The sequence below is a fragment of the Neolamprologus brichardi genome, chromosome 18 (genome assembly GCF_056152115.1).
Source record: "Neolamprologus brichardi isolate AB-2024 chromosome 18, ASM5615211v1, whole genome shotgun sequence".
In the NCBI taxonomy this organism is placed as follows: Eukaryota; Metazoa; Chordata; class Actinopteri; order Cichliformes; family Cichlidae; genus Neolamprologus; species Neolamprologus brichardi.
This window is the reverse complement of record NC_142121.1, coordinates 29,545,497-29,569,552: the sequence shown is the minus strand read 5'-3', so window position 1 is coordinate 29,569,552 and position 24,056 is coordinate 29,545,497. Positions and strand designations below refer to the sequence as shown.

The 24,056-nt window shown below is 41.6% G+C and overlaps 2 protein-coding genes across 5 annotated transcripts; both read left to right on the top strand.

Moving 5' to 3' along the window:
* Window positions 1-3,233: 3,233 nt before the first annotated feature.
* erich2 (glutamate-rich 2) lies at window positions 3,234-5,921 on the top strand. The gene is made up of 6 exons (XM_006786965.3): window positions 3,234-3,399; window positions 4,239-4,317; window positions 4,394-4,518; window positions 4,639-4,696; window positions 4,808-4,879; window positions 4,961-5,921. Exons 2-6 carry the CDS (start codon window positions 4,272-4,274, stop codon window positions 5,164-5,166), a joined length of 507 nt encoding a protein of 168 aa, XP_006787028.2. The 5' UTR covers window positions 3,234-3,399; window positions 4,239-4,271; the 3' UTR covers window positions 5,167-5,921.
* Window positions 5,022-23,016, top strand: LOC102778007 (glutamate decarboxylase 1-like). Of its 4 annotated transcripts, XM_087832516.1 has the most exons (18): window positions 5,022-5,095; window positions 6,555-6,688; window positions 8,447-8,565; window positions 10,480-10,536; window positions 12,027-12,164; window positions 13,061-13,303; window positions 14,336-14,426; window positions 18,187-18,299; window positions 18,445-18,560; window positions 18,849-18,928; window positions 19,019-19,073; window positions 19,180-19,296; window positions 19,378-19,442; window positions 19,534-19,612; window positions 20,265-20,414; window positions 20,575-20,682; window positions 20,843-20,932; window positions 21,062-23,016. In XM_087832516.1, the coding sequence occupies exons 3-18, from the start codon at window positions 8,490-8,492 to the stop codon at window positions 21,233-21,235; spliced, it is 1,752 nt and encodes a 583-aa protein (XP_087688642.1). In that variant the 5' UTR covers window positions 5,022-5,095; window positions 6,555-6,688; window positions 8,447-8,489; the 3' UTR covers window positions 21,236-23,016. The 4 variants fall into 4 exon arrangements, with proteins under 4 accessions (XP_087688642.1, XP_087688643.1, XP_087688641.1 ...); XM_087832517.1 differs by lacking the exon at window positions 6,555-6,688 and having other exon boundaries at window positions 5,030-5,095; XM_087832515.1 differs by lacking the exons at window positions 5,022-5,095; window positions 6,555-6,688 and adding an exon at window positions 7,080-7,425.
* The last annotated feature ends 1,040 nt before the right edge of the window (window positions 23,017-24,056 follow it).

Sequence of the window (24,056 nt, the reverse complement as noted above, 5' to 3'; positions counted from 1 at the left end):
AAACTCTATATACTATTTTTCAGCATCACTCTGACACTGGATGTTTGTCATTTTAGAGATATTGTGCAAATGCAAGAAAGAATCCTACATGTTTCTTTAAAGTCATATCCTGGTTGAAAAGGCTCCACAGTCATGCTATTCAGAGTAAGTCTCGGGTTACAGACGATGTCTCCAAGATTTGAATTGTAAAGCAGAAAATTAGAGGTCATCCAGGTCTTTGTGTCTTTAAGACATTCCTGCATTTAACTAACTGTGTGTTATCTGGCTGCATGGATAGATAAAGTATCTTCTGCATAGCAGTGAAAATGTATACTGTGCTTTCTAATGATACTGCCTAAGGGAAGGATACTATAATACCATAAGAACTGGTCCTAACACGGAATCCTGCCTGCAAGATTCCTGGATTCCTACTCTCCACTTTAACCCTCTCAAGGCAGGCGTTGCAGATTTGCAACAGTTAAAAGCTAACAACCTGATAACCCCATTTTTTTACTTAGAAGTACCACTGCACGTATTCTTTTGTGCATTAGCAACAAAAACTTAATTTGAGCCTGAGAGGGTTAATAAAAGCCCACAAAGTCTACACTGAAAGCACATATGCACACGCTTCAATGGCATGTCAGCGTGCACGAGACGGCCCCAAGGGAGTGCTCAGTGTAAGAAACTTCATGACCCTGCCTAATTGATATGTGGTTTTACGTGTGTGTATGAGACCAAGTGAGTGTGTGTAGGAGATGAAGAGCAAAATACACATTTAACACTCCAAGCTAACCTCACCTTTCTCTAAACAGCACTTCAGACTCTAGGAGAAAATGAACAGTCCTGCCAATCATGTGCTAATTTAGGCTCTCTGGGATGTCTGAGTCTGGAGCCTGTCAGTGTGACAGTCCATATCTCGCTGAGATTTTAAGACAACCGTGAAACAATGGAGCCAAGAGCAGAGGAGACCTCAATCTATTAAACACGCACACACACAATACCTTGTTGCATCTTCACATTTTCTCACACACTCACCGACGCACACATTCATGACAGAGGGCAGCTCTTTCGATGTGGGCACAGTTAATGTGGCGGTTACAGCTACTTATTGAATGAAATATGGCTGACATGGAGGGTGGACTGAGGCAGTCTCTCAAGGGCTGTGAGAGAACCCTTCAAACCCTTGAATATATGAGCTCAGAAACTGTAAACATGCAAATGCAAATGCATTCTTAGTCTCTGCTTTATTTTACATGTTTGCAAAATTGTAAAGTTGAGGGTATAATAGCAGAAAATCTTTATAGGAATATAGCATGCAAGCATTGGATGAACAGTGTTGGGAAGGTTACTTTTAAAATGTATTCCATTACAGAATACAGAATACATGCCCCAAAATGTATTCTGTAACGTATTCCGTTACGTTACTCAATGAGAGTAACGTATTCTGAATACTTTGGATTACTTAATATATTATCATGCTGTTTACAACTACATGAATGTACTATTGCTGTGATTTATTACTGTTACTGAAGGTCCGCGGCTCCGAACCGTAGTAAAGGGACCTCTGGCTAACACGGCGGGTTCTGTGTCGGGCTTGTAGCCGAAAACTAGCTTTACTTTGTTGTCTGGGTCAACTTTGCTAGCGAGAGACAGAGAGAGGTGTTGAAAGGCTGCTCCAACAGAACTTATTGTTTTTGGAGGAAAACACGAACACGGTGTACAGTCGAGTCTTAATAGCTTACTTACAACTGGGCTCGTCAGGCACTCTTCTTGGCTGCAGTGGTTATTATTATATTTACATGCTTCCAGCTCCCGTTTTTGCTCATGACAGCTCGTACTTTTCCTTTTTCTCCCTCCCTCGCTCACAGACACATAACGTGTATGGCAGTCCATTCTCCCTGCAGCACGGACTACACTGCCTATGATGCTACATTCTTTAGAGCTATACCTGTAGCATTCTGCCTATTAGCTTAGCACAACAACAACAAAAATGCCTCTCTCACCCAGGAAACACACAGAGAGAGCGTCACCCTGTAACCATGGCAACCGTAACGCTGCCACCTGGAACAACAGAACGTAGCTGTCAAACAAAACCCAAACAGGCCTGACCCGCGACAACATGAAACACGGAAGTACCGCCGTGTAATCCATTTATTTAAACAAAGTAACTGTATTCTAAATACTACCTTTTTAAACGGTAACTGTAACGGAATACAGTTACTCATATTTTGTATTTTAAATACGTACATGTATTCCGTTACTCCCCAACACTGTGGATGAATCAGTATAAAACATTAAACTGAATTAATGACTCCATACACTGAAATTGAGCAAATTCTCTGATATGCAAAACAACTATTATAATAGTCATAAGTTGGCTCGGTCTTCATACTCTGGGCTCCCTTAAAAATAATGGGATGCACCAGATTGTCCACTGTGGACATGAGCTGAGTACTGGGGTTGACACATAAGGGTGTGTAATCACCTGTTCGGAGTATCAAGTGTTTTATTTTTTTTAATCCTGTTGAATTTGTAGAACTTCATTTACTGCGTAAATCTTTTTATTAATGTAAGGGAAAAGACAGAAGGGTAACAACAACGTGTAACAACTAAAAAATGAGGCACTCGGGAATGTAACTATTTGTGTGTGCAGTCTGTGAGCTAAGAATGTTTACATGAAATGATTTGGTAGTGTTACAAACCCATATTTAAAAATTATATTCACTGAGAAAAAAGAGACACTAAGTAATTTTGTAATATTAATATTATTGTTCAACTTATTTATTTTCATTTTGTTACTGCATCTCCCCCAAAAGCAGTCTCGCAAGACAGCAGTCATCATGAAACACCTATGGGCACTCATTTCTTTTTTAAAAAACAAAAAACTTTATATCTAACAACTTTATATCTAAATTCCCAGGACCATTGCTTCCATAAGATAAGATCAGATAAGATAAGATAAGATAAGATAAGATAAGATAAGATAAGATAAAAGATAGAAAGATAGAAAGATAGAAAGATAGAATAAAATACTATATACATTAGAATAAAGTACTATACAAAATAGAATAAATAACACGCATCTAAATGTTAGAAAATTTTTAATAGACCTTTGCTGGAGTGCCATTCATTCATTCATTCATTCATTCATTCCATAGATTTCAAATTATCATTAACTGCTTGACATGTCTCTGATATAATGGCCAAATTTCCGGCAACAATGAAGGCCATAGCGAGTGTGCGTTACGCCGTTGCTTAGTAACGGCTGTTTACCTCCTTCTCCGACAGCTAAAGTTACAACCGTCAACTTCCACTGCAAGAAACTGTCAGAAATTCAGAGAACAGGACCGCAGACTTAAAGCAGATAATTATCTTGTGCAACAGCAGGTGTCCGTGACGGTCTGCTTCTACTAGCTACAGGTATGCTGTTTCTTCGAATTGCGCCTGTTGTTCACAGGCTGCTCATTCTATGCAGTTGTTGGGCAGGACACTCGTTGCTCTAAGTGGGTCACACATTTTTCAAGTTTGTCTTTTCACTGCCCTACACATCCAATTAAGAAGCTGTATAATAATTATAATTAGTATTTTTATTGTGTCTTCACCTGGATGTTGCTTTCTGCTAAAGCAACTTGCAAACCGGATGGTGAAAAGATTTTAATGACAACGTTAGCTTCATGTGTTCCTCTGCTTGTCATCAGTATTTCATTTTTTGATTTTGTGAGATGACAAAAACGGTAGTTCCTGAGTAATCACATTAAAACGCTCATCTGGTAGTTATTATAAGAAGACCATAAGCAGCAAGACTCAAAGGCTGCTATATATGTCTTGTTTTGGGCAACAAAAAACAAACATTATTATTCATTTATGTAGAGTTGTACAGGATAAGAGGTGTTTCTGCTCTCAGTTAGAGTACACATAAAATAAGTAATTAGACTGCAACTATGGGACGTGGTGAAGGGAATTTACACCCGGTGAAGATGACAGGAAATGAATTCTTTCATTGCTGTTGCTTTCGAAGTCTGTCCTACAGTAGACGAACGAGTACCAACACAGACCCCTGGAAAATGAGCATCTATATGTAAATGTTGCCCTTTATTCTGGACAGCATTTGGTTTTTATTTAGACTTGTTCTCTGCATTCATATTGTTTTATAATGTTGAGCTGCTCTTTGAGTTTGTGCGTGGCCCACCTCTAGAGCCACACAGTATCGAAATTCTTCCAGCCAGTGATCAGATCAATGATATATGCCTCTGATACAGTTCTGACACAGATCACCTGTGGAGCAGCTGGAAATGAAAGGCACTGAGACGTTAAAGACCTCAGGCTCAAAAGGAACAGGTGGGTACAGGATTAAATGCAAAGCACGAAGGCAAAAGAAATAACATTAAAAAGTGATTATGGTGATGATTGTCAGGGGGACCAACAAATGCTCACGCACCAGCTGAACCGCTCCTCATCTATAAAGCTAAAGAGGACAAAGAACAGACTGAGAATGTGAAGTGTGAAGACCTTAAGGCTCCAGTGGAGCTTTTAATGAAGGTATAGTAATACAACTGGTCCAGCTTGTCCACACTTCATGCTTTGTCGACAGAGTGTTTTTTTTATTTGCATGTCTGAAATGTTTTTGCTCAACTTTAAAGTTAAAATGTTAACTTTCAGTTCCTCAGAGCTCTGAAGGACAAATACTACCAGCTGGCTGTTAAACTCTGTCACATGAGTACGTATCCTGCGCCTGTCTGCTATACGTCTATCTGTCGGTCAATGAATATGTTAGCGAGCCGTCAAGTTAGTCAATGCTGCCTCCTGCCTTCTTCTCTCCTCGCTCCAGTTCTCCTCTACGAGCCAGACAATCCTGAGGCCTCAGAGTTCCTCCCATTGATCCAGAAGAAGCTGCGGGAAGGTGACAGTTGTCTTTGTACAAACACTTTAGGCTGCATGTTACAGACTAAACATCGAAGGTGTTGTTTGATTTTTCCATCAGAGCAACACGCAGAGAAAAGCAACGAGGAAGAAAGTGATGAGGATGATGATGATGACATTGATTCTGGAAGTGATGAGGACCCCTCTCATAGCTCATCTTGCTCCTCTTCATCAGCCTCAGATGATGATGATCACGGTGATGATTATGAAAAGGAAAACCATGTTTACAGACACAAGCCATGCCCTCCTGCTCATATTTACCCTTAAATACATATAGTTACATATATTGTGTTTATTTTAAGGCACACTGCTGCTGCCCACAGTTGCAGTCTTTTCAGTGTAGACACAGTGACAGTTACATATTCTCTCATATTTTCACCTGGAATTAAAGGAGCTCATGTGGACTGAGCGGATGCCCTCATTTCCTGAAAATGTGAACTGATAAATCGCTGATAGATCAGCCGTGAAAATATACGGACAAACCACACACACGCTTCCTGATATATCCGATAAACGTTTGCGCGTTGACCTGCAAAAGAGACTGTAAATGAATCCACTCGATCAGCGTCATATCCATTTTGAGAATCATTATGTGATTAAATGTAAAATATCTTAGCATGTTTGAACTGATGCTAAAAATGCATTGGAAAATACAACCCTGCAGTTTTATGACCAGACATGCCAAAACTGAACACTAGGAACACACAGCACATACAGTTAGCAGCTGACCGCTCAACACAAAGAAGCAGCTGAGGAGTTTCGGCCTATAGATCTGATTATATGTAAATGCTGCAGTGGTGTTCCTCATTCTTGTTATAATAACAGATATTTAACAGTCAAAAATCTTCTAAGCGGTTATGTTTGAGCATCACTTAAAGTGTCATCAGCAGTCTCCAACTATTGGTCTCCTAGCAGCAATCTGGACACTCTGCAGCCAACTTGGTAACCCCTTTGATGCTAACTCTAGCAGTTATGGTGAAACATTATCTAAACTGACTTTAATTTAAATTGTCACCGGGACATACAAAAACATGTTTATGTATCTTCATTCAGATTGCATGAAATTCAACAAAAAAACATTTTCCCCTGGAAGTTTACACGTCTACCACCATGTTTGCTGAATCCTCCCATGGCTTTGATTTCAAGATTCTTTAAACATCAGCTCTCTCTCTGTGAAGATGATAAGTGATGCTGCGTGACAGGGAAAAGATGTGGTATAATAATAATAATAATAATAATAATAATAATAATAATAATAATAATATATAAGGAGTATGTAAATTTCACAAATTTGTGCATGAAACAAGAGAGACCAAAGTCATGATTTCTTACTTGTTTTGTTTTTCAGTTTTCACTGTGGATGAGAGCTGTAACGTGACCCAAACAAAAAAACTGATTCTGGAGTCCATCTGGTCCACTATCCAGTCTTTTGTTATGGTGGCAATTAAATTAGCACAAATAAAATGTTAGCCTATGTAAACTCATAAGCACTGAAGACCTTTTATGTGCCCTGTTTTAGTGCAGATGTAAATCCCAGCAGCTAAGCCTCCTTGTTGAATGCCATCAGTCTGAGTTTATCTTTATGCATCTCCACATGTCACTTGTGAGTGTAGAAAGATATGATTGGCTCCTGATAAAGGCTGAATAAATTGCAGCGGCTGAATGAACATAATGGCTGATCCCTGCCTGTGCACTGGATCCAGAGGCAGGCGTGAGGATGACAGAAAGGACACTAAGCCAGCGCCCGCCATGCTTTGAAGTCTCGACGTTATTGTCCGCAGTTAAAGCAGTGAGTAGGTCAGAAATTATGATGTAGGCAATGTTTTCATCTCATGAAGGTGAATATTACAGACAGTGCTTGCATGGATGGATGGCTCCTGGATGGCTTGTCCTGCTCGCTTTATAATACGTGTGTCCATTCTGGAATAAATGACCTAACAGCTTCCACAGGTCCCCAAAACCCAATCAATCAACAGATATGAGGAGATGGACCGGATGTTCTGAACATGTATCTGTTGGTATTTAAAAGCCCAGCTGTGCAGTTTCATTCCAAGGTCAATTTCTATGTAACCAAATTTACATTCAAGTCTCCACCCTCATCCCTGTGACACCCACCCACACCTGGAGACACAAGAGCTCGCCCACACACACATATACGCACACAGGGGCGGGTAAACGTCATCGGTATTTTTCCTTTTGCTTGTTTGGTTCCTTAAAGTGGATTGTAGCTGTCAGTAGCACTCAGGGAAGCTTCATTAGCCGTCAGGGTGGGAGGCAAGGCTGTGACTCATGCCTGCGTGAAGAGACCAATGGGCAGCCGGATCCTCAGATATAAATAACGAATAAAAATATTCTTGAGTGAGAAAGGGTCACTTGCGCGCCGCCGGATGGGATTTTATCAGTGCGCTCTGTTGATATTCCGCCATCGCCACCACTGGACTGTTTCTTGTCGCGCCTTCGGGTGGCAGTTGTAACATTTAAGTTGTACTTTGTCTGGACTCGACAACCTGTGCGCCTCGTGAGCCGGTAAGATCCCTTCTTTTCTTCTCCGGCTGCACCCTTCGTGTCTGTTTCTTCAGAGACAGAGGTTGGGGGGGAAGATGCTTAAACCACTCCACTTTTCAGCCGCTGATATCGTGAGATCAGCTTTGGAGGACAATATATCAGAGCAAAAATTAAACAATAATAATAATAATAATAGAATTCTCACATAAATCATTCTCAGACGGGAGACAAAACGAATTTATTAGTTGTTCAGCCTCTCTCCCTCTCTCTCCCTCTCTCGCTGCCTCTCTGTCTCGTGATGACATTGTAGTAAGGGTGGTGTTCAAAGCATATCTTAATTGAAATGTCGATTACTGAGTCAACACATGAATGGGTTAACGGTTATTTATGTGGACACTGTCACCTCATTTTATCAATATTTGCTGCCTGTGAAGCATCATTTTTAATGCATTCGTTTTATTCTGATTTTCTGATCATCTCGGTGATTTTATACGATGGGAAACGCGGGCCTTACGTGTTCTTTCTTTAATATTTTGGTTTTGGTCGTTTAAAATGTCATCTGTTATATAACAAAACATTTTTTTTCTTTTTAAATTAAACGAGGATTTGGTTTTAACGATCCACAAGAACTTACTGCAAGAACGAGCCATGTTTCTTTTGCTAGTTCCCAACTTAAAAACAAAAAACAAATCTGTAAATCTGTGGCCCATCTGTAAACCTGTGTCATGCAGAAGCGCTGGGTTAGTTAACAGCTGACTGAAAGCAACACAATCCGAAGAGTGTCTCTAAATAAAACCTATACCAATGCAGCCATTTTATCCCCCAAAGTATTGCGATGTGCGTCTTGGTTGCGCGTTGTGCGCAACTCACTCCAAATTGCGCGGCTTCAGCCGTTTAAAGGGAGAATGAAGCGCTCCTGGTGACGCACGGAGCAAAATCCGTGCGTTTTCTGATCAAAATCTCGGCCTGCCATTTAAACTGCACGCAGTTATCGGAAATCCGACACGCAGTCTCTCCTAACACTGACTCGTTTTGTTTGCAGCTGAATAATTCCCGCACCCGGAAACCAAAGTAACACAGGACTGATGGCTACGTCTGAGCCGAGAGCCGCCGGCGGGGAACAAGACCCCAACTCAGCTAATTTAAGACCTCCGACCACAAGTAGGTCCCCACACTCCTCTCCCTGTTAACAACACTTTGGCTTCGGCTCCCCGAGGCTAAATTGTGTTTATGGTTTTCAGTCTTCAGAGCGCTCGGTCTGTGGTGAAAGCCACTCGGTGCCTTGCTCAAAGACACTTCTGCAGCGCGATCTATCGCCAGCACAGCGGTTTAAACCCAGGTTCACCCTCCACGCGCCTCTGTCTGCTTCTCTCTCTCCCTCTCTGTCTCTCTCCCCTCCTTCCCTGTCTGATAAAGGAGAGTGTAGCCCGGGCCATTTGCTGTGTGGGCTCCGTCGTTAATCATTCCGGTTAAAAACAGAGCCATCACAGCTGCCTGTCGCTGTCTGGCGGACCAGCGGTGCGCGCCGAGCGGCGGACCTGGCAGGAATAATGCGCCATTAAAGCGCTGGGGTTTCTAACGATCTCGGAACGTTTTTCCTGAACGTGTTCTATTCAAAATATGAGTTTCAACCCAAAATAAAAGGATGAGGATTTGAAGATTTGATCCTGTGCACCTTTCGTCTTGATAAAGCAAAAAAAAAAAATTGATATAAGAATTGTCTGTAATAATTCTCATAGTTTAGGCATGCTTTTTATTCGCTTCCTTTTTAAAAAAGAAAAATCTAAACCTGTGCATTAACCTGTGGGTCAATTAATCACGTCGAGCCTTTGTCGCATACACAAAATTGACTCCATTAGAGCACACTTGAGCAGCCATCTGCAGTCCAAAGCAGGGAAATAATTGCAGTTTTTGATTTGTTTTGTTTTTTCAGAAAAAACGTTACAGGGATAGCCTGCAGCTCCTTTTGTCCAGTGTGCAAATACATGCTTTATTTTCCCTTCCTCGTTACCGGATACAAAATTTCGAAATCTTTTATTTGTGGCCCTTGAGTGCCAATAAACATATAAAAAATATTCAGACTTTTTCTTTCATGGAAATTCAAACCAAGAAAATGTCCTTTATAACTAGGATGTTTGTTTTGTCTGTTTGCTCGTGTACTGCTGCTGCTGCTGCTGCTGGATGTTGCCATTATCTCTCTGCCACGCTCCATCTCACGCCTGGCGGCTTTGCGTGCGCGCGCGTCTGTGTGTGTGTCCGTGTATGTGTGTTTTTATGCCTCGGCCTCCGCACCTAGGGCTGTTTTTTGTCGGAATGAGATTGCTTCAGTAAATTTAAATGCTTGTTTTTTTGTTTTCGCAAGTTCTACATCAGGTACATTCGCCTCGTCGCTTCTCACTTTTTGCGCCGTGCGCTCTGCATCTTGTTCCCTCAGGCTTTCTGCTCCATCTCAGCTCACGCGTGTCCACGCTCCGGTTTGTGTGTGCATGTGTGTGGCACTAAGTGTATATGCGTGGGCGTGTGTGTGTGTGTGTGTGTGTGTGTGTGTGTGTGTGTGTGTGTGTGTACGTCAACGCACTACGCTCCAAGTTTGTGCTTCAAGCACCTATTGTATACTTCCAGACCAGAGACATTACCAGCTCGCTCCACTCACATACTGCGATCCACTCAATTAATTTCTGCCCTCCTCCGTGAGCTCATTTCACGGGTGTTAATTCCAGTCCGCCCTTTGGCTGGGTGTGTGAGCCGGCGTGGATTTGCCGTGCGGGTCACTGTCGGTCCCTATTGATTGAACTCAAATCGGAAGTGTTAGCAGACTCATCCCCCCCTTGTGATCAGAGGGGGTGTAAGGGGGCTAAATCCGTGTTCAACAAAGCAAAACAGTCCGTGTAATTCTTTACAGAAAATATGAATATACCCAAACACCCCACAGTCGCACACCTGGCCAAGAGTCGCTCCTTCACGCTTCCATTTATTTATTTTTTGTTCCATGTGCACGCTGTGCTCCATCACCCGCCTCACCACATTTGCTCGCGGTCTCCACGCTCAGAAACTCAAACGTTCATTTTGTTTTAGCCAACGAATACGCGTGGATGCACGGATGCACAAGGAAACTGGGGATGAAGATTTGCGGTAAGTTTTGTTTCGCCACGAAAAAAATGGTTTAATCTTGAAGATGTTATTTAAGAAAATGAAATAAAGAAATACATTTTTTAAAGATTTTTTGACATACCATGGCTCTCGATATTGAATTCCGTTGTGACTGCTTTCCTTCCTTTTTTTCTTCTGACCGGCTCACATTTTCTTTTACGATTTATTATGATCTTACTCATTTTGAGGCCCTCAGAAATATAGGCCACATTACAGGTTGATAGAGCGGGGCCGTCCTCCACACTGTCACTGTGCGTTTCCATCTTCCAAAGGTCACTGGACATTAGCCTGTAGGTCTGCTGAGGAGAGCCCCGGATCAGGCCCCCCGCCCCTCCTTGCACCCTCCCCTGTCTTTCCCATTTCAGCACCAATAGAAAAATCTCCGGGACAAGCCTGGAAACAGAAAGCAGAACGTGCCTTAAAATAACTCGTAACGATTTGCTTTTCCTATCACATCCGGTTATTTCTTGAGTCACTTTTCTCAGGCTTACTGTCAGTGTCTCTAATAGCCCCCCTTTTTTTCTTTTTTTCTTTTTTGTTACAGTGGAGGGGGTGGATGTGACGTTTATTTTCTCCATCACTTAAAGGAATCTGCTTCTTTCAGAGGCTCACACGATGGAAAGTGTGGATGTTTATTTATTTGCAGTCACGCAAGTTGAATTCAGTGTCACGTAAAGCTCTACCCATTCAAAAGGCGCATTATTGACCGCTTTACTGCAGCACAAGTCTGAGAAAGTCTGACATTGTTTTGTTTGTTTGTTTTTTAGTAAGTGATCATCGGATTTTAATTAGTTAAATGACGTTTTAACCCCGTGCAGTGGCCACTAATTATTCATACGGTTTATTAATGAGCAATGAACATTTTTACTGAAAATATATTTTTAATTTAAGCGACAACAAAGAGCGTATGGCTTCCCCGTGTTTTTGACGCGCAATTAGGCCCACGCATTATTCTGCACATATATGCGAAAAGCTTATAAAATCTGACGGTGGCCCTGTAGAGACACGCTGCTTCAGGGCATTTTGCATCCTTCATTAACCCCTCTTCGGAGGGTGTGTATTTATTGGCTGTGTGTCGCAGCCTGTCCTGAGCACCGAGGCAATCAGTCTGCGCCTATAGGGGAGGGGCAAGCTGGCTGGGTGCTTCCTGACGGGGTGAGGCTGTGATGTCACAGGGTAAGGCGGGCACCCACGGGTGCTTCCTTTTCCTACTTAGCTTATATAAATTTGGCCTCCAACAGAGAAGCTTTTCAGATTAAAGTATTCCGGCTGTTTATGAGCTGATTAAAAAATTTCACAAAAATCTCAATTTTCTTTCTTGCTTTTTTTTTTAGAAATTTATTTTGTTATATTTTAATTGTTGGTTTCGCTTTTCGCCGTTTTCCTTTTTCTTTTCTTTTTGTTTTGTTTTTTTATGAGTGGGATGGAGATGTTTGGTGATAACTCCTTCTCTTCGCCGTGCAACACCTTAGGGTTCCTGCAGAAGAACAACAGCCTGGAGGAGAAGGGGAGGCTCGCGGGCCAGAAGAACTTGCTCTCGTGCGATAACAGCGACAGGGACGCGCGCTTCCGCCGTACCGAGACCGACTTCTCCAACCTGTTCGCGAGAGGTGAGAAAACCACACTTCCGCTATCCCAGATCTTCTTTAAAAAACACCAACATTATTATTGTTATTATTATAACTCGGGCGTTTTAAACATCGTGACATAAAACAGAGAAGAGCGTCTTCACTTGTCTGTCTGCCACCTCTGCTTTTGTCCTCTTTTTGCTCGATAATAACAGTGAGCTTTACAGGAAAATTAATTATTAGGCCAATATCAACAGAACGAACGAGAGGCCAAACTGTGCCGGGTTGGGTTATTCATGTATGTATTGTGATGTAAACCGTGCTTTCGGAGGCTAAACGCGAGGCTTTAAAAAAGCCTCGCAGAACTAAAATACTTGGATATTCCGGTGGCAGAAATGTGCCTTACAAAGTGAGGGGGAAAAGCTGATTTTAACACCTTAATTTAGCGCAAGCGTGATTTTGTGCTATTTTCATGTCCGCATCAGTTTTTTTAAAAAGTAAATTAAGACAACGCGACGGAATAAATAGATCACAAAGCACTATTTTTTCTTAGATTAAATGGGAGGAAATACTTTCCTTTCAAAGAACAGAATTTATTTAGATGTCATTATAAACATAAGTGTTTGCTTACTCTTTCCTGTTAAAATGTCTGCTGAGAAATGTATTTTGTGTGTTTTGATGGATATTTCACAACTTAAAGCCTGCTAGCCAAAACCTAAGACCAATTATGGAGCCGTCTTTATTCGATCTAGCAGAGAAATGTAGCCCGAGAAACTGAGGGGAAAATGGAGAAAATTTTAGAATTTTACTCAAAAACAAACTAAGTGCATAAGCTTTACAAAAGACAAGCTAATTGATTGACGTGCTCGGATATTAGCTCCCAGAATCACAAATGGCTTCATTTCCCCTACTTTTCCCCCGCCCCACGCCTCTTTTAGACCTCCTGCCGGCTAAAAATGGAGAAGAGCCCACCATGCAGTTTTTGCTGGAGGTGGTTGACATCCTTACCAACTATGTCAAGAAGACTTTCGACCGTTCTACAAAGGTTTTGGATTTCCACCACCCTCACCAGCTTCTGGAGGGGATCGAAGGCTTCAACCTGGAGCTGTCAGACCAGCCCGAGTCCCTGGAGCAGATCCTGGTGGACTGCAGAGACACGCTCAAATATGGCGTCCGCACAGGTAAGGGCTTTGGGACGACCTTCATCGTGGAGGAAACATTAACCTACCCCAACAGGGAAAGATTTGTATTTTTTATTTTTTTTTTTTTTTGAAATACAAATTCAACTGTATATGTGCTTGGGTAACTCACATGGAGGTGTGTGTTATTTTTGATGGCAGAGGAGATTGGTATGTGTGATGTGGGCGAAGATGCAATTAGCTTTTAACTTTTTGCATTCAAAGGAAACAGCAGTAAGAGATGTAGTCCTGCGCCTTATTACTGCCACACACATTATAGTAATAAAGCAGGACATTACGTCTCTGTTAATATCCACACATGTTCAGTGTGTGGATTTTGAATGTGACACAAACTATTAGAGAATGGGCCATTTCTCGCTCAGTACACAGCCTATTTAGATGACTGCCATATGTATTGTACCCCTGGTAATTCACTTTACATCCTCCCTTTCTTCCACCCCCCGACTTATTAAAGCATGTGTCGCCTGAGGGGATCCTAACACGGGCTGATTCAAGCTGTTAAAAACGACAACGCTCAAACTGTCCCCCGGGTTTTATATATCAGGCAGTCACTGACTGTGTCTACAACTCAGTAGCACTTTTTTCTCTCCCTCTCTTTCTTCTCAAAACATTTTGTGGCTGTTTTTTGTAGTTTGTGGGCTGGAGGAGCTGTCGGCGGTGCTGAAACCACACACCTTTCATTTCTTTTGTCACACCTGTTATTTCATTTTTATTGTTAATTCTTTTTATTACTCTGTTTATTATGTGAGGCAGGCACCTCCATAACCACAGTGTACATGTATCCATGACTGCATACAGGCTCCAGGTCTACACACAGTCACTGTGTGTGTATATGTGTGTGTGAGTCTAAATGCTTGTCATACAGCTGTTATGGCCCACTGAGCAGCGCTTTGTCAGATCCCTTTGGTATTACGGTTGGCCATGGAAATACAAAATGAAACCTGAATGATGACTGAACTTAAACCCATTATTGAACTTTTTAATATTTATGTTGTATTTTTTTTCTCCCTTTAGGTCACCCACGCTTCTTTAACCAGTTATCTTCTGGCCTAGACATTATTGGTCTGGCTGGAGAGTGGCTCACCTCCACCGCCAACACCAACATGTAAGTCACACAGTACGCTCTCTGTACCGAGTGCCTGACACAGTTTTTATATAGAAGGGAAACACCTATACAATTCACATGGGGACAACTGATATTTCCTGTTAGTAGGCCAGTGGAAATAGCTTCTAGTCATCATCATATATTAGCATTGCGGAAGTGCTTATGATGTACCCCTGGGCTCACTCCACCACTGGTCAAAGGAGGCCGATTATATAAAGTGTTTGTGTTTTTTCCCCCTGTATTGACAGATGGTAGTCTGGCACAGTGCGATACTGTGTGTATATCACACACCACCAAGCCCCAGGGGGTGGTTAGATTGCATATTGATCTCAGGTCACAGTTACATGTTCACCCAGCTTGAGTGGAGAAGGCCTGAACCCCACATCAGCTGCACACAGATCCTGACGCAGACATGCTGTGAACGAAAAGCCACAACTCTGTGACACGATTACTGGAGTGAGGTGACAAATTATAGCAAAACACAAGCACACTCACAGAGGTTCATACAGACGTCCACAGTCAGTTCATCCACATTTTTTTACTGAGCAATAATCAGCCTAATATTTATAGCAATGTCACTTTCATGTGATTTTCTTAGATTTTGATGTGTATCAATAGCAACGTTTAAAATATTAATAATTTCACCTTCCAAAAATTTTCGTAGTGAAATGATTCAATTTTTTTCGTATGAAATATCAGAAGTGTGTGAAAAAAAATTCCCCAGTTATCCACAACAAAAGCAGTCACTATCAAATAACCTGTTTAGTCTGTCCAGCAGTCAGTAGTCAAAGGCTAATAAATTCTATTGTTACATAACACAAAGAAAAGCTGCAAAATGCCACAATGGAGGCTGGAAATGGGAAATGTTACAGAAGTCAATAAGAGGCAATCAGCTAATCAACTTATTCTGCAGGCTGCTTTATTAGTGAGAGACACAAATCAGTTAAGGTCTGTCAAAAACAGCTGAGCTTTAGTAGGAGTGCTTTATTTACGTAGGGTTTTTTTTTTATTTCTTTAGAGGAGATGAATAACAAAAGAATGAGGATTGTTTTAAGCTAAGGCTCGATCATGTAGTCATTATTAGATCATGAAGAAAATATAAACTGCATGGTTTCTGTATATATTTACAGTTCACCCATTACCCAAACAATCTTTAAACATTACAGCTTCTTACAGACTGGGTTCCTTTAACTAGTCATTAACAGCTTCATATGGCAATCACAATGAAACTATGATATGATAATACAGACGTTTGTATCGTGACTTCAGTCTCAGTTCAGACTTGCCGCATTCATAGATAGGAGAAAACTGAACTGAACTTCCAGTGAAGTGCAAAAATCACACCTGCATAAGTCTGACTTGGTGAAATAAGTCTGACTTGGTGAAAATAACATAATGAGTGCAGCACAAAAGGTCAACCAGAATAAACAGTAATTACAAGACAATGCACTTTAGACCTAAAAGAATATTTTCCAAAATTGCTGCTGAAGAAAAGATGAAATCTGAGGACAGTAAAGCAAAGGCTAGAAGAAAACTGTGACACCTAATTTGTCCAATTTCTATTAAAACATTAGCATAGGAAACTACCTTCTTAGAAAAACTTTCCCATCTCATTTCCTGGTTGGAAGAATGCCCCAAGAGACGGGGCCATTGACTTCCCACACACGCTTGTGCACGCTTCCATAATGACACACGCACACATGCACACACACCAGCTCTGGCTGTCCCAGATACAGCAGCTAGGGTTTCCAGTCCATTGACTACAGGCTCATTGTGAGCTGGTGTTAGCAGATAGGCCAGCTGGGCCCCACACTGAAACACAATGTCCTCCGGCTGCACAGAAAACCCTGTTACATTGTGGAAACTGGCTGCCGCAGCTCCCCACGGAGTGCTCATTCCGGCTCTATTGTCCCCGTGGGTACAGACGGACTCAGTGGTCCTTTGAGGGGCTGAGAGGAATGTGTGTGGTGGTGGTGGGGGGTCAGAGGGTTAGTCACATACAGACACACACACACAAACGCGTCCATAAACACACTTACACACACACATTGAGTGCCCTTGATGATGATAATAAGGGCATTTAGGGGCTGTCCCTGGGGACAGGCAGGTGACTGAGGGGTAATTTTCACCCTGAAAAGACCAATGATTGGCTCTGATTGTGATAATGATCACCATTATTGTCATTACAGCGTGAAATGACTCAGAGAGAAGGAGAATTTTAAAAAGGTTCACTGGGGTTTTTTGTGCCTTTTTTTTGTCCTGTGGCTGGGATGAGTTTTGAGAAGAAAGGAATATGAGACATCCAGGTTATTAAGTCTGCTTTATATAAACCATAATTCCACTATATCAAAGGACACTAAATTGGTGAGATGAGGCCAGTGAGGGACTGAAAAGTGAAATGTTATCCTTGGGTGTAGCAGATCATAGTCACAGCCCAGAAGTCATAGATTAGTCCAGCGCATTTACAAAAGCTAAAAATCTTCAGCAGAAATATTTACACAAGAAAAATGCCTCCTTGGTTATTTTTCTTCATCTTTCATATATATTTTTTTTCAATTTCTCTTTGTCTCTCTGTTTTTGTTCTCTGTCACTCAGCCTCTTCGATGTGCGTGCTTTATGATGTTGCTTTGCTGCGTGCTTTTCTGTGCGCACCCTGCATCATCCCCTCATCTTCCTTTGTTGTCCTCTGTCACACTTCTCTTCATTGCATTGTTTCCCTAAATCTCACTCTGCTCGCGGCCTTTATACCTCCCCCTTTCTACCAAACTATAAAAAAACAGCCTCAGCCCTGCAGATAGCTATTTGAGGGGAGGGGGAAAAAACAGGGAGGAATCGAAGAAACGTGGAGATAACGCTGCTTCTAATTTGGGTGATGGGTGAAGCTACAGCGATGGAGGTGGAGGAGCGTTGTGTAACTGGCCTCATTAGAAGCGGGGTAAACAGGGATCAGCGTTAAGGGTGCGTGTGGGAAGCAGTGAAATGTCACTTAGCAAAGAGAGCAAAAGCTCAGGCCTCCGTTCTGTGACACATTTGACCCACTTTAGCTTCTCCAGGAGTTTTGTTGGTGGCTGTTCGTGGAGATAACGTGATATCGTTTTATCTTTTATTAACTGACAGAGAGGTCAGGCACATATCAAGCTTTAAAAGCGTTGGCTCATTTCAAGAGTGTGAAGATTACTTCTTTTTTTTTGTTGTTTTTGAATCTTTTCTCTTTCATCGTTTTAATGAAATAATGAAATTCATAGGCATAGGCTCTCCCTCATTTTTTCTATATTCTGGGGCCAACAGAGGCTGTTATCTCTTTAAAGCACTCCCTCTCCCTGTCCTTCTGTCACACACACACACACACACACACACACACACACACACACACACACACACACACACAAACTCGAGTTCTCTCAGCCATCACGTCAGCCCCATTCAGAGTCGCCGCTGAGATCGGCACCATTGACAGATATCCATCAGAGCTTTGTGTGCTTTAATTAAACCACTGAGTGATTTTAGGAGGCATTTGAATATGAATGTTTGCTGGTTGACTCATATCGGCCACTTTTTAATTAGCCCAGTCAGCACAAGCTCCACTTTTGTGCTCTGCAGATGGAATTATAGAAGGACTAATGAATAATATAGACGCACAATGAATATCACTGTGTGTGTTTTGGGGGAGTGTGTGGACTCTCTGCCTTACGAGTGCACAAGAATGCGCAGTGTCTCTGAATGATGTGCTGCATTCATTACTCGGTGTTATGATTGGCAGGTTCACCTATGAGATCGCCCCGGTGTTTGTGTTGATGGAACAGCTGACTCTGAAGAAAATGAGAGAGATGATCGGTTGGCCAAACGGAGAGGGTGACGGCCTCTTTTCCCCAGGTCGGTCTGTAAATCACACTACCCATGTATGGCCAATATTCATATTACTGTATGACTTTTGGTCCAAATATTCCACGTGCATGTACGCTGCACAGACTGTGTGCTGCTGTCCAGGGTACTGATGTGTGTGCGGTGTGCTTAACAGGGGGTGCTATCTCCAACATGTACAGTGTGATGATCGCACGGTACAAGTATTTCCCAGAGGTGAAGACCAAGGGCATGTCTGCTGCTCCCCGCCTTGTCCTTTTCACATCTGAGCATGTAAGTGACCACACACACACACACACACACACACTGTACATCTCAGGTAATCTAACAATGCAGATAAGCTGCTTCATTGACTGTAGATTAATCAAAGTCAGGGAATAAGCAGTAGGTCTGTTTAAATCAGGGCACTGGCTGTTTCAATTTATTCATTATTTTAGTATTTTTGTATTTTGAATTTGACAACTTGACAGAGAGCAGGAAAAATGTCAAGCAACAATGAGCTCTCAAAATATCCCCCCTTTTTTGAATTCAGAGGTATTTCATTGCTATGTGTCCCCACAGAGCCACTACTCCATAAAGAAGGCTGGAGCTGCGCTGGGCTTCGGCACTGAGAACGTGATCCTGCTCAGCACGGATGAGAGGTTTGTAATCGTTGCAGAAATCATCTGATGAATACTGCATGTGCAACATGTAGATCCACAGCGATTCCATGCTGCTCTGCTCGTTTTCAGAGGGAGAGTCATTCCTGCGGATTTGGAAGCCAAAATCCTCGACGCTAAACAGAAGGTCAGGGGTTTTTTTTCCCCTTTTATTTTTTTAATATAATTGCATCTCCATGTACTTTTATCTCTAACCACATTTCTTTCATCTATCCTGGGTACTACATCTGCAGGGTTATGTGCCATTGTTTGTGAATGCAACAGCTGGTTCAACCGTGTATGGAGCATTTGACCCCATCAATGAGATTGCTGACATTTGTGAGAAGTATAACTTGTGGCTCCATGTTGATGTGAGTAGTTTGTAGTAGTGATGATAGCAGTAGCTTCAGTGCATCCTCCACTCCTTTAACAGTACTGTTTTATCTCGTTAGGGTGCGTGGGGTGGTGGACTGCTGATGTCTAGGAAGCATCGCCATAAGCTTAATGGAGTTGAGAGGTGAGCACATGGGAACTGATAAGCTGCTGTGTGTTGCTATTTAAAAGAAACCTCAGCGTGCTAACGATAGCACTGACAACCCGTTTTGCAGGGCCAACTCTGTCACATGGAACCCACACAAGATGATGGGTGTGCCTCTGCAGTGTTCAGCAATCCTGGTCAGAGAAAAGGTACAGGAACACACACACGTACACACACACAGTATCTTGTTTCTATTACTTCCCCTTAAAATTTTATGATGACAAGTTTTAGGGACTTTTTTAATCCAAACGTTGGAGCAGGTCGCTACGTGTCATTATGAAGTCCACATATATATATATATATACATATGTAAAGCTATTGAGCTTTAAAGCTATTGATGTTCTTAATTACTTCTGTTTATGTTTGTAAAGGGGTAGTAGTACAGGCAGCACAACAGCAAACATGTTTCATGCTTTTCTTTGAGTTAAAAGAATCGAATCATTTATGAAGACAAGTTATCGATCTGCGGTTAGAACACTGTGTAATAAAAGATAACTTGTACATCAACATGCTGTATATCTGAAAGATAACACAGAGACAGAATAAGACAATATGGAGGCTTTCGTTCAGTGAGGTTAGTTTGACACAGACATGTAGCAAAAGCGTAAACATTTCCATTACACTTTGGGAGTTTTTTCTTCACTTTAACCTATGAAAAATACAGTTCTATGAATATCCATATTGCACATTCAGACTCATCAGCTTTTCTTGGTACATGTAGTCTGACATGTCTAAATGATGACAGCCTGGGCAGGAGACCTGTGAAAGGAAATGTTAACAGTTTGTGCACTTTGTCTGTAGGGAATCCTAGCAGGCTGCAACTCCATGTGCGCTGGCTACCTCTTCCAACCAGACAAACAATACGACGTTACATATGACACAGGGGACAAGGCCATCCAGTGTGGCCGGCATGTGGACATCTTTAAATTCTGGCTCATGTGGAAAGCCAAGGTGAGCCGGGTGGACAGACGGGTGCATACATGCTGGCTAAAAAAGACAGAAAAGCATCTCCAAGCCGATAAGAACCTTCATGGCATTGTTAGTGCAATGCTATTTAGTGCTATACTGAGTGTTCTTAACTGTAATTATTGGCTTCTCTTTTCCCCTGCAGGGCACCACTGGGTTTGAGCAGCACATTGACAAGTGTTTGGATCTGTCTCAGTACCTATACAACAAGATCAAGAACAGGGAGGGATATGAGATGGTGTTTGACGGAGTGGTGAGCTTCCCTCATTTTATTTTTCCTTTACCGATGTCCAGTTTTAATCACCAGGGTTAATTCACTGCTGTATTTAACAGAATGTTGTTGTATGTAAATGCAAATAAATAAATAAAAACCCACCGTGATCTGTATCTGACGTGTTCATTTCTGCCTGCAGCCGCAGCACACCAACGTTTGCTTCTGGTACATTCCACCCAGCCTGAGAGGCATGCCAGACGGAGATGAGAGGCGAGAAAAACTCCACAGGGTACAACTATAATCACACTATAACACTTCCACCACGATCAGCTTCAAACAGCCAATAAAAGATGTTCCCATTATTAGATCGCTTTCAGGAATACAAGGCTCTGTTTTGTCGTCTTTTTCACTCCAACAGGTGGCGCCAAAGATCAAGGCCATGATGATGGAGTCGGGGACCACCATGGTGGGCTACCAGCCTCAGGGCAATAAAGTAAACTTCTTCAGAATGGTCGTCTCCAATCCTTCGGTCACCCAGTCTGACATCGACTTCCTCATCGATGAGATCGAGAGGCTCGCCCACGACCTGTAGACCTCACAGCCATCGCTGCTCCAGGGCCATCCCGGAGTCTGTGATCGATTTTACTGCAAAAGCGAACGCCAGACTGAAACATTCACAGTGCTGCAGTCCGAGAAATAATAGGACACGTTTTAGGTTCTTTCTTTCCGGTCTGCCTTTGCCTGCAGCACTCTAAATGTTTTCACCGCTGGAAAGAAACGAGCAATGAGAGAGCCTCTGGAGTTTCTTACTAGCTCTGGCCCACATAGGTACTTCTATAGAAATATATATATATATATATATATATATATATATATATATATATATATATATATATATATATATATATATATATATATATAATTACTATCAAAAGTTTCCTTTAAAAGCAAATGTGCTCTAATGTCTGTGTGTGCAATTGAGCCTTGTAATGCGCAAGTGTGTGAAAGAGTGTGTGTGTGTGTGCAGTCGTTTAATGTTTGTCTTTTAATGTCTTGTGTGTGTGCCACAGCAAATGTGTGTGTGAGTAAGTGTGGTAAATTAATGAAAAATAGGGGGGAAAAGAACAGATCGAAGTGTTACAAGTATCATCAAGTTATTCTGCTGTATCATACATGTGCTGCACAATGTGGTGGTGCTTTCAGCTGTACATATGTTTGATCTCAGCACTCTGACCTGTTTCCCCTGAACCCTGTGTCCAAAGTCCCGCAGCGGCGTATTTTAGGCTCGCACTGTGTTAAAAATAAGCTAACGTGCTCAGCATAGTTACAGGCTGTGTTAAGTGTCAAGCTGTTACACGACTTCGGACCATCCGACAGAGCTACAGTCTGCAATAGTTTCCCTCGTAGAAGATCCCCATTTAAAGCTATCGTAGGTCTGTGACAACCTTTAAGTTGTAAAACTCTGGCTCGTTGTCCGTTCCCTGCAGTCACATCATGCCCATTTGTGTTTAAACCAATGTTAATATATTCATATTTGATGATATGGGAATGAGACAAAATATTTATTGCATTTCCGCAGGTGATTGCAGATTCAGGTATTTTATTGTACATGTATCTTTATGCGTATTACGCTGTAACACAGTAAACCGAGTAAAGTTTATTTAAAGTGATATCGTCAGCCAAAGAGAGAATCGGGAACGCAGCAATCCATCGTCCTTCATGTATAACTTCTTATAGACTAGGTGTTTGTAAAACCTTACCTGTTGACCTTTTACTGCGATGCAATCTCTATAAGTGTGTTTCTTTTTGTGATTGTCAGTCTTTTTGACCGAATGTTTTGAGATGATTGACTGGCCTTCTGATGAGATTAAGAATGAAACTTCTATAATCCTCTGGCCGCGGCGCCGGTCTTTTATTTTAGTGAGAAGCACAAGGATGTGAGAATGTACTCTCTCGTTGAGACTGGGAAGAACGAAGAATTGCGTCTGTCTGAATCCTAATGCATTACTATAATATAGTATATTAATTGTTACACATATTACTTGTATTCTCAGTGTGATGGGAGCTCAATGGAATATCTTGTACAAAGGTACCTGTTAGTGTCTTTGCACATGTTCACCTTACTTTCCTCCATTGTAAGTGGATGCGTTTTAGTATAAGAGTTATGTTAACAGAGTATTTATTAGGGACCATATGTGAATGGCACAATTGCATAAATCATATTTAAAGTAATCTGTGTATGTGACAAGTAACTCTTGTATGTGAAGCTCTCTAAGGGAATGTTTCCCTGGCAAATTTTCAGTAGGCACTTTAACAGAATCATAACATCTTTAACAAGATATTTAATAAAGTCGATATAAAGAGAACATGAAACTGTGTGGCTTATTGGAAAAGTAAAATAAAGAACACCCTGAAAAAATGACATTTCATTTGTGTCCCTACTCCAAAGTATCCCATTCTCCCAACAAACTGCCTTTATCAGCAGCTACACACACACACACACTTAGAGTATATATTATTGCCTCTCTGCCTAATCATCCTCCAGAAGCTTTGTTTGGCCTCCAGCTGTGTGTCGGATTGGCTGTGAAACCCTTCTCTCCAGCTCCAGCGTCTTTATTCTTTTCTTGCTCTTTGCATCACTTTTCCCTCCTCTCTTATACTCATTTTGCTTTAAAAGAAAATCCTTCCACCTTTCTACTTTCTATGCCTTTTATTAAGCTACGGTTTAGTCTGATTCAGTCTATTTAAGGCCCCATTTCATGAAGAAACAAATGCAATTCTTCCGGTGTTTCATAACCTCTGAATAGAGCACGTAAAAAAACAGAGAAACTCTGGAGTGAAGCTGCACTTATTCATCGAGATGTGCTCCCGGCGCCCTCTGGTGGTGACTCTGTGCCGGTGTTGTGCCAAAAAGTGCTTGTCTGCCAAAAACTGATTGCTCGTATTTAAACTGCTATAAGTAACTTGTTGGGCTATAATATGTGAAATATATGTCAAATGCATCCCTTATGGATGACATAAAGTCATCTTGAGCCACGAACAACATTCGTGTAGCAAGGTAGAAGCCGCAATCAGTTTTTGGCAGTGACTTTTATATAACCTTTATTTATGCAGTTAAAAAAAAAAATCTCATTAACATTAAAAATGTCTTTTGTAAGAGTAAGTTGGCCAAGACAACAGCAGAAATGGCAGCAAATATTACAATAGTTCAGTAAAAGTATTTTAAGTGGGGATAAATGACCGGATTGGTTATAATGTAAGTACAATAACAGAGTTATAAAGATACTTGAAAAACAGATACTTTTTAAATTCTATATATAACCCCTTTGTAAACCCTGTTCACCGAAGTCTATTTACCAACATACGTAAAGATAATACATATAAAAAATACACAGAAACATTGGAAATCACTT

Excerpts from the sequence above, each read along its gene's own strand:
- erich2 (XM_006786965.3), top strand. The coding sequence starts at position 4,272 with ATGAAAGGCACTGAGACGTTAAAGACCTCAGGCTCAAAAGGAACAG. Across the intron at positions 4,519-4,638 it reads CAGTGGAGCTTTTAATGAAG|TTCCTCAGAGCTCTGAAGGA; the intron begins GTATAGTAATAC and ends GTTAACTTTCAG. Across the intron at positions 4,697-4,807 it reads TGTTAAACTCTGTCACATGA|TTCTCCTCTACGAGCCAGAC; the intron begins GTACGTATCCTG and ends TCCTCGCTCCAG.
- LOC102778007 (XM_087832516.1), top strand. The coding sequence starts at position 8,490 with ATGGCTACGTCTGAGCCGAGAGCCGCCGGCGGGGAACAAGACCCCAAC. Across the intron at positions 13,304-14,335 it reads CAAATATGGCGTCCGCACAG|GTCACCCACGCTTCTTTAAC; the intron begins GTAAGGGCTTTG and ends TTCTCCCTTTAG. Across the intron at positions 18,300-18,444 it reads TGACGGCCTCTTTTCCCCAG|GGGGTGCTATCTCCAACATG; the intron begins GTCGGTCTGTAA and ends TGTGCTTAACAG.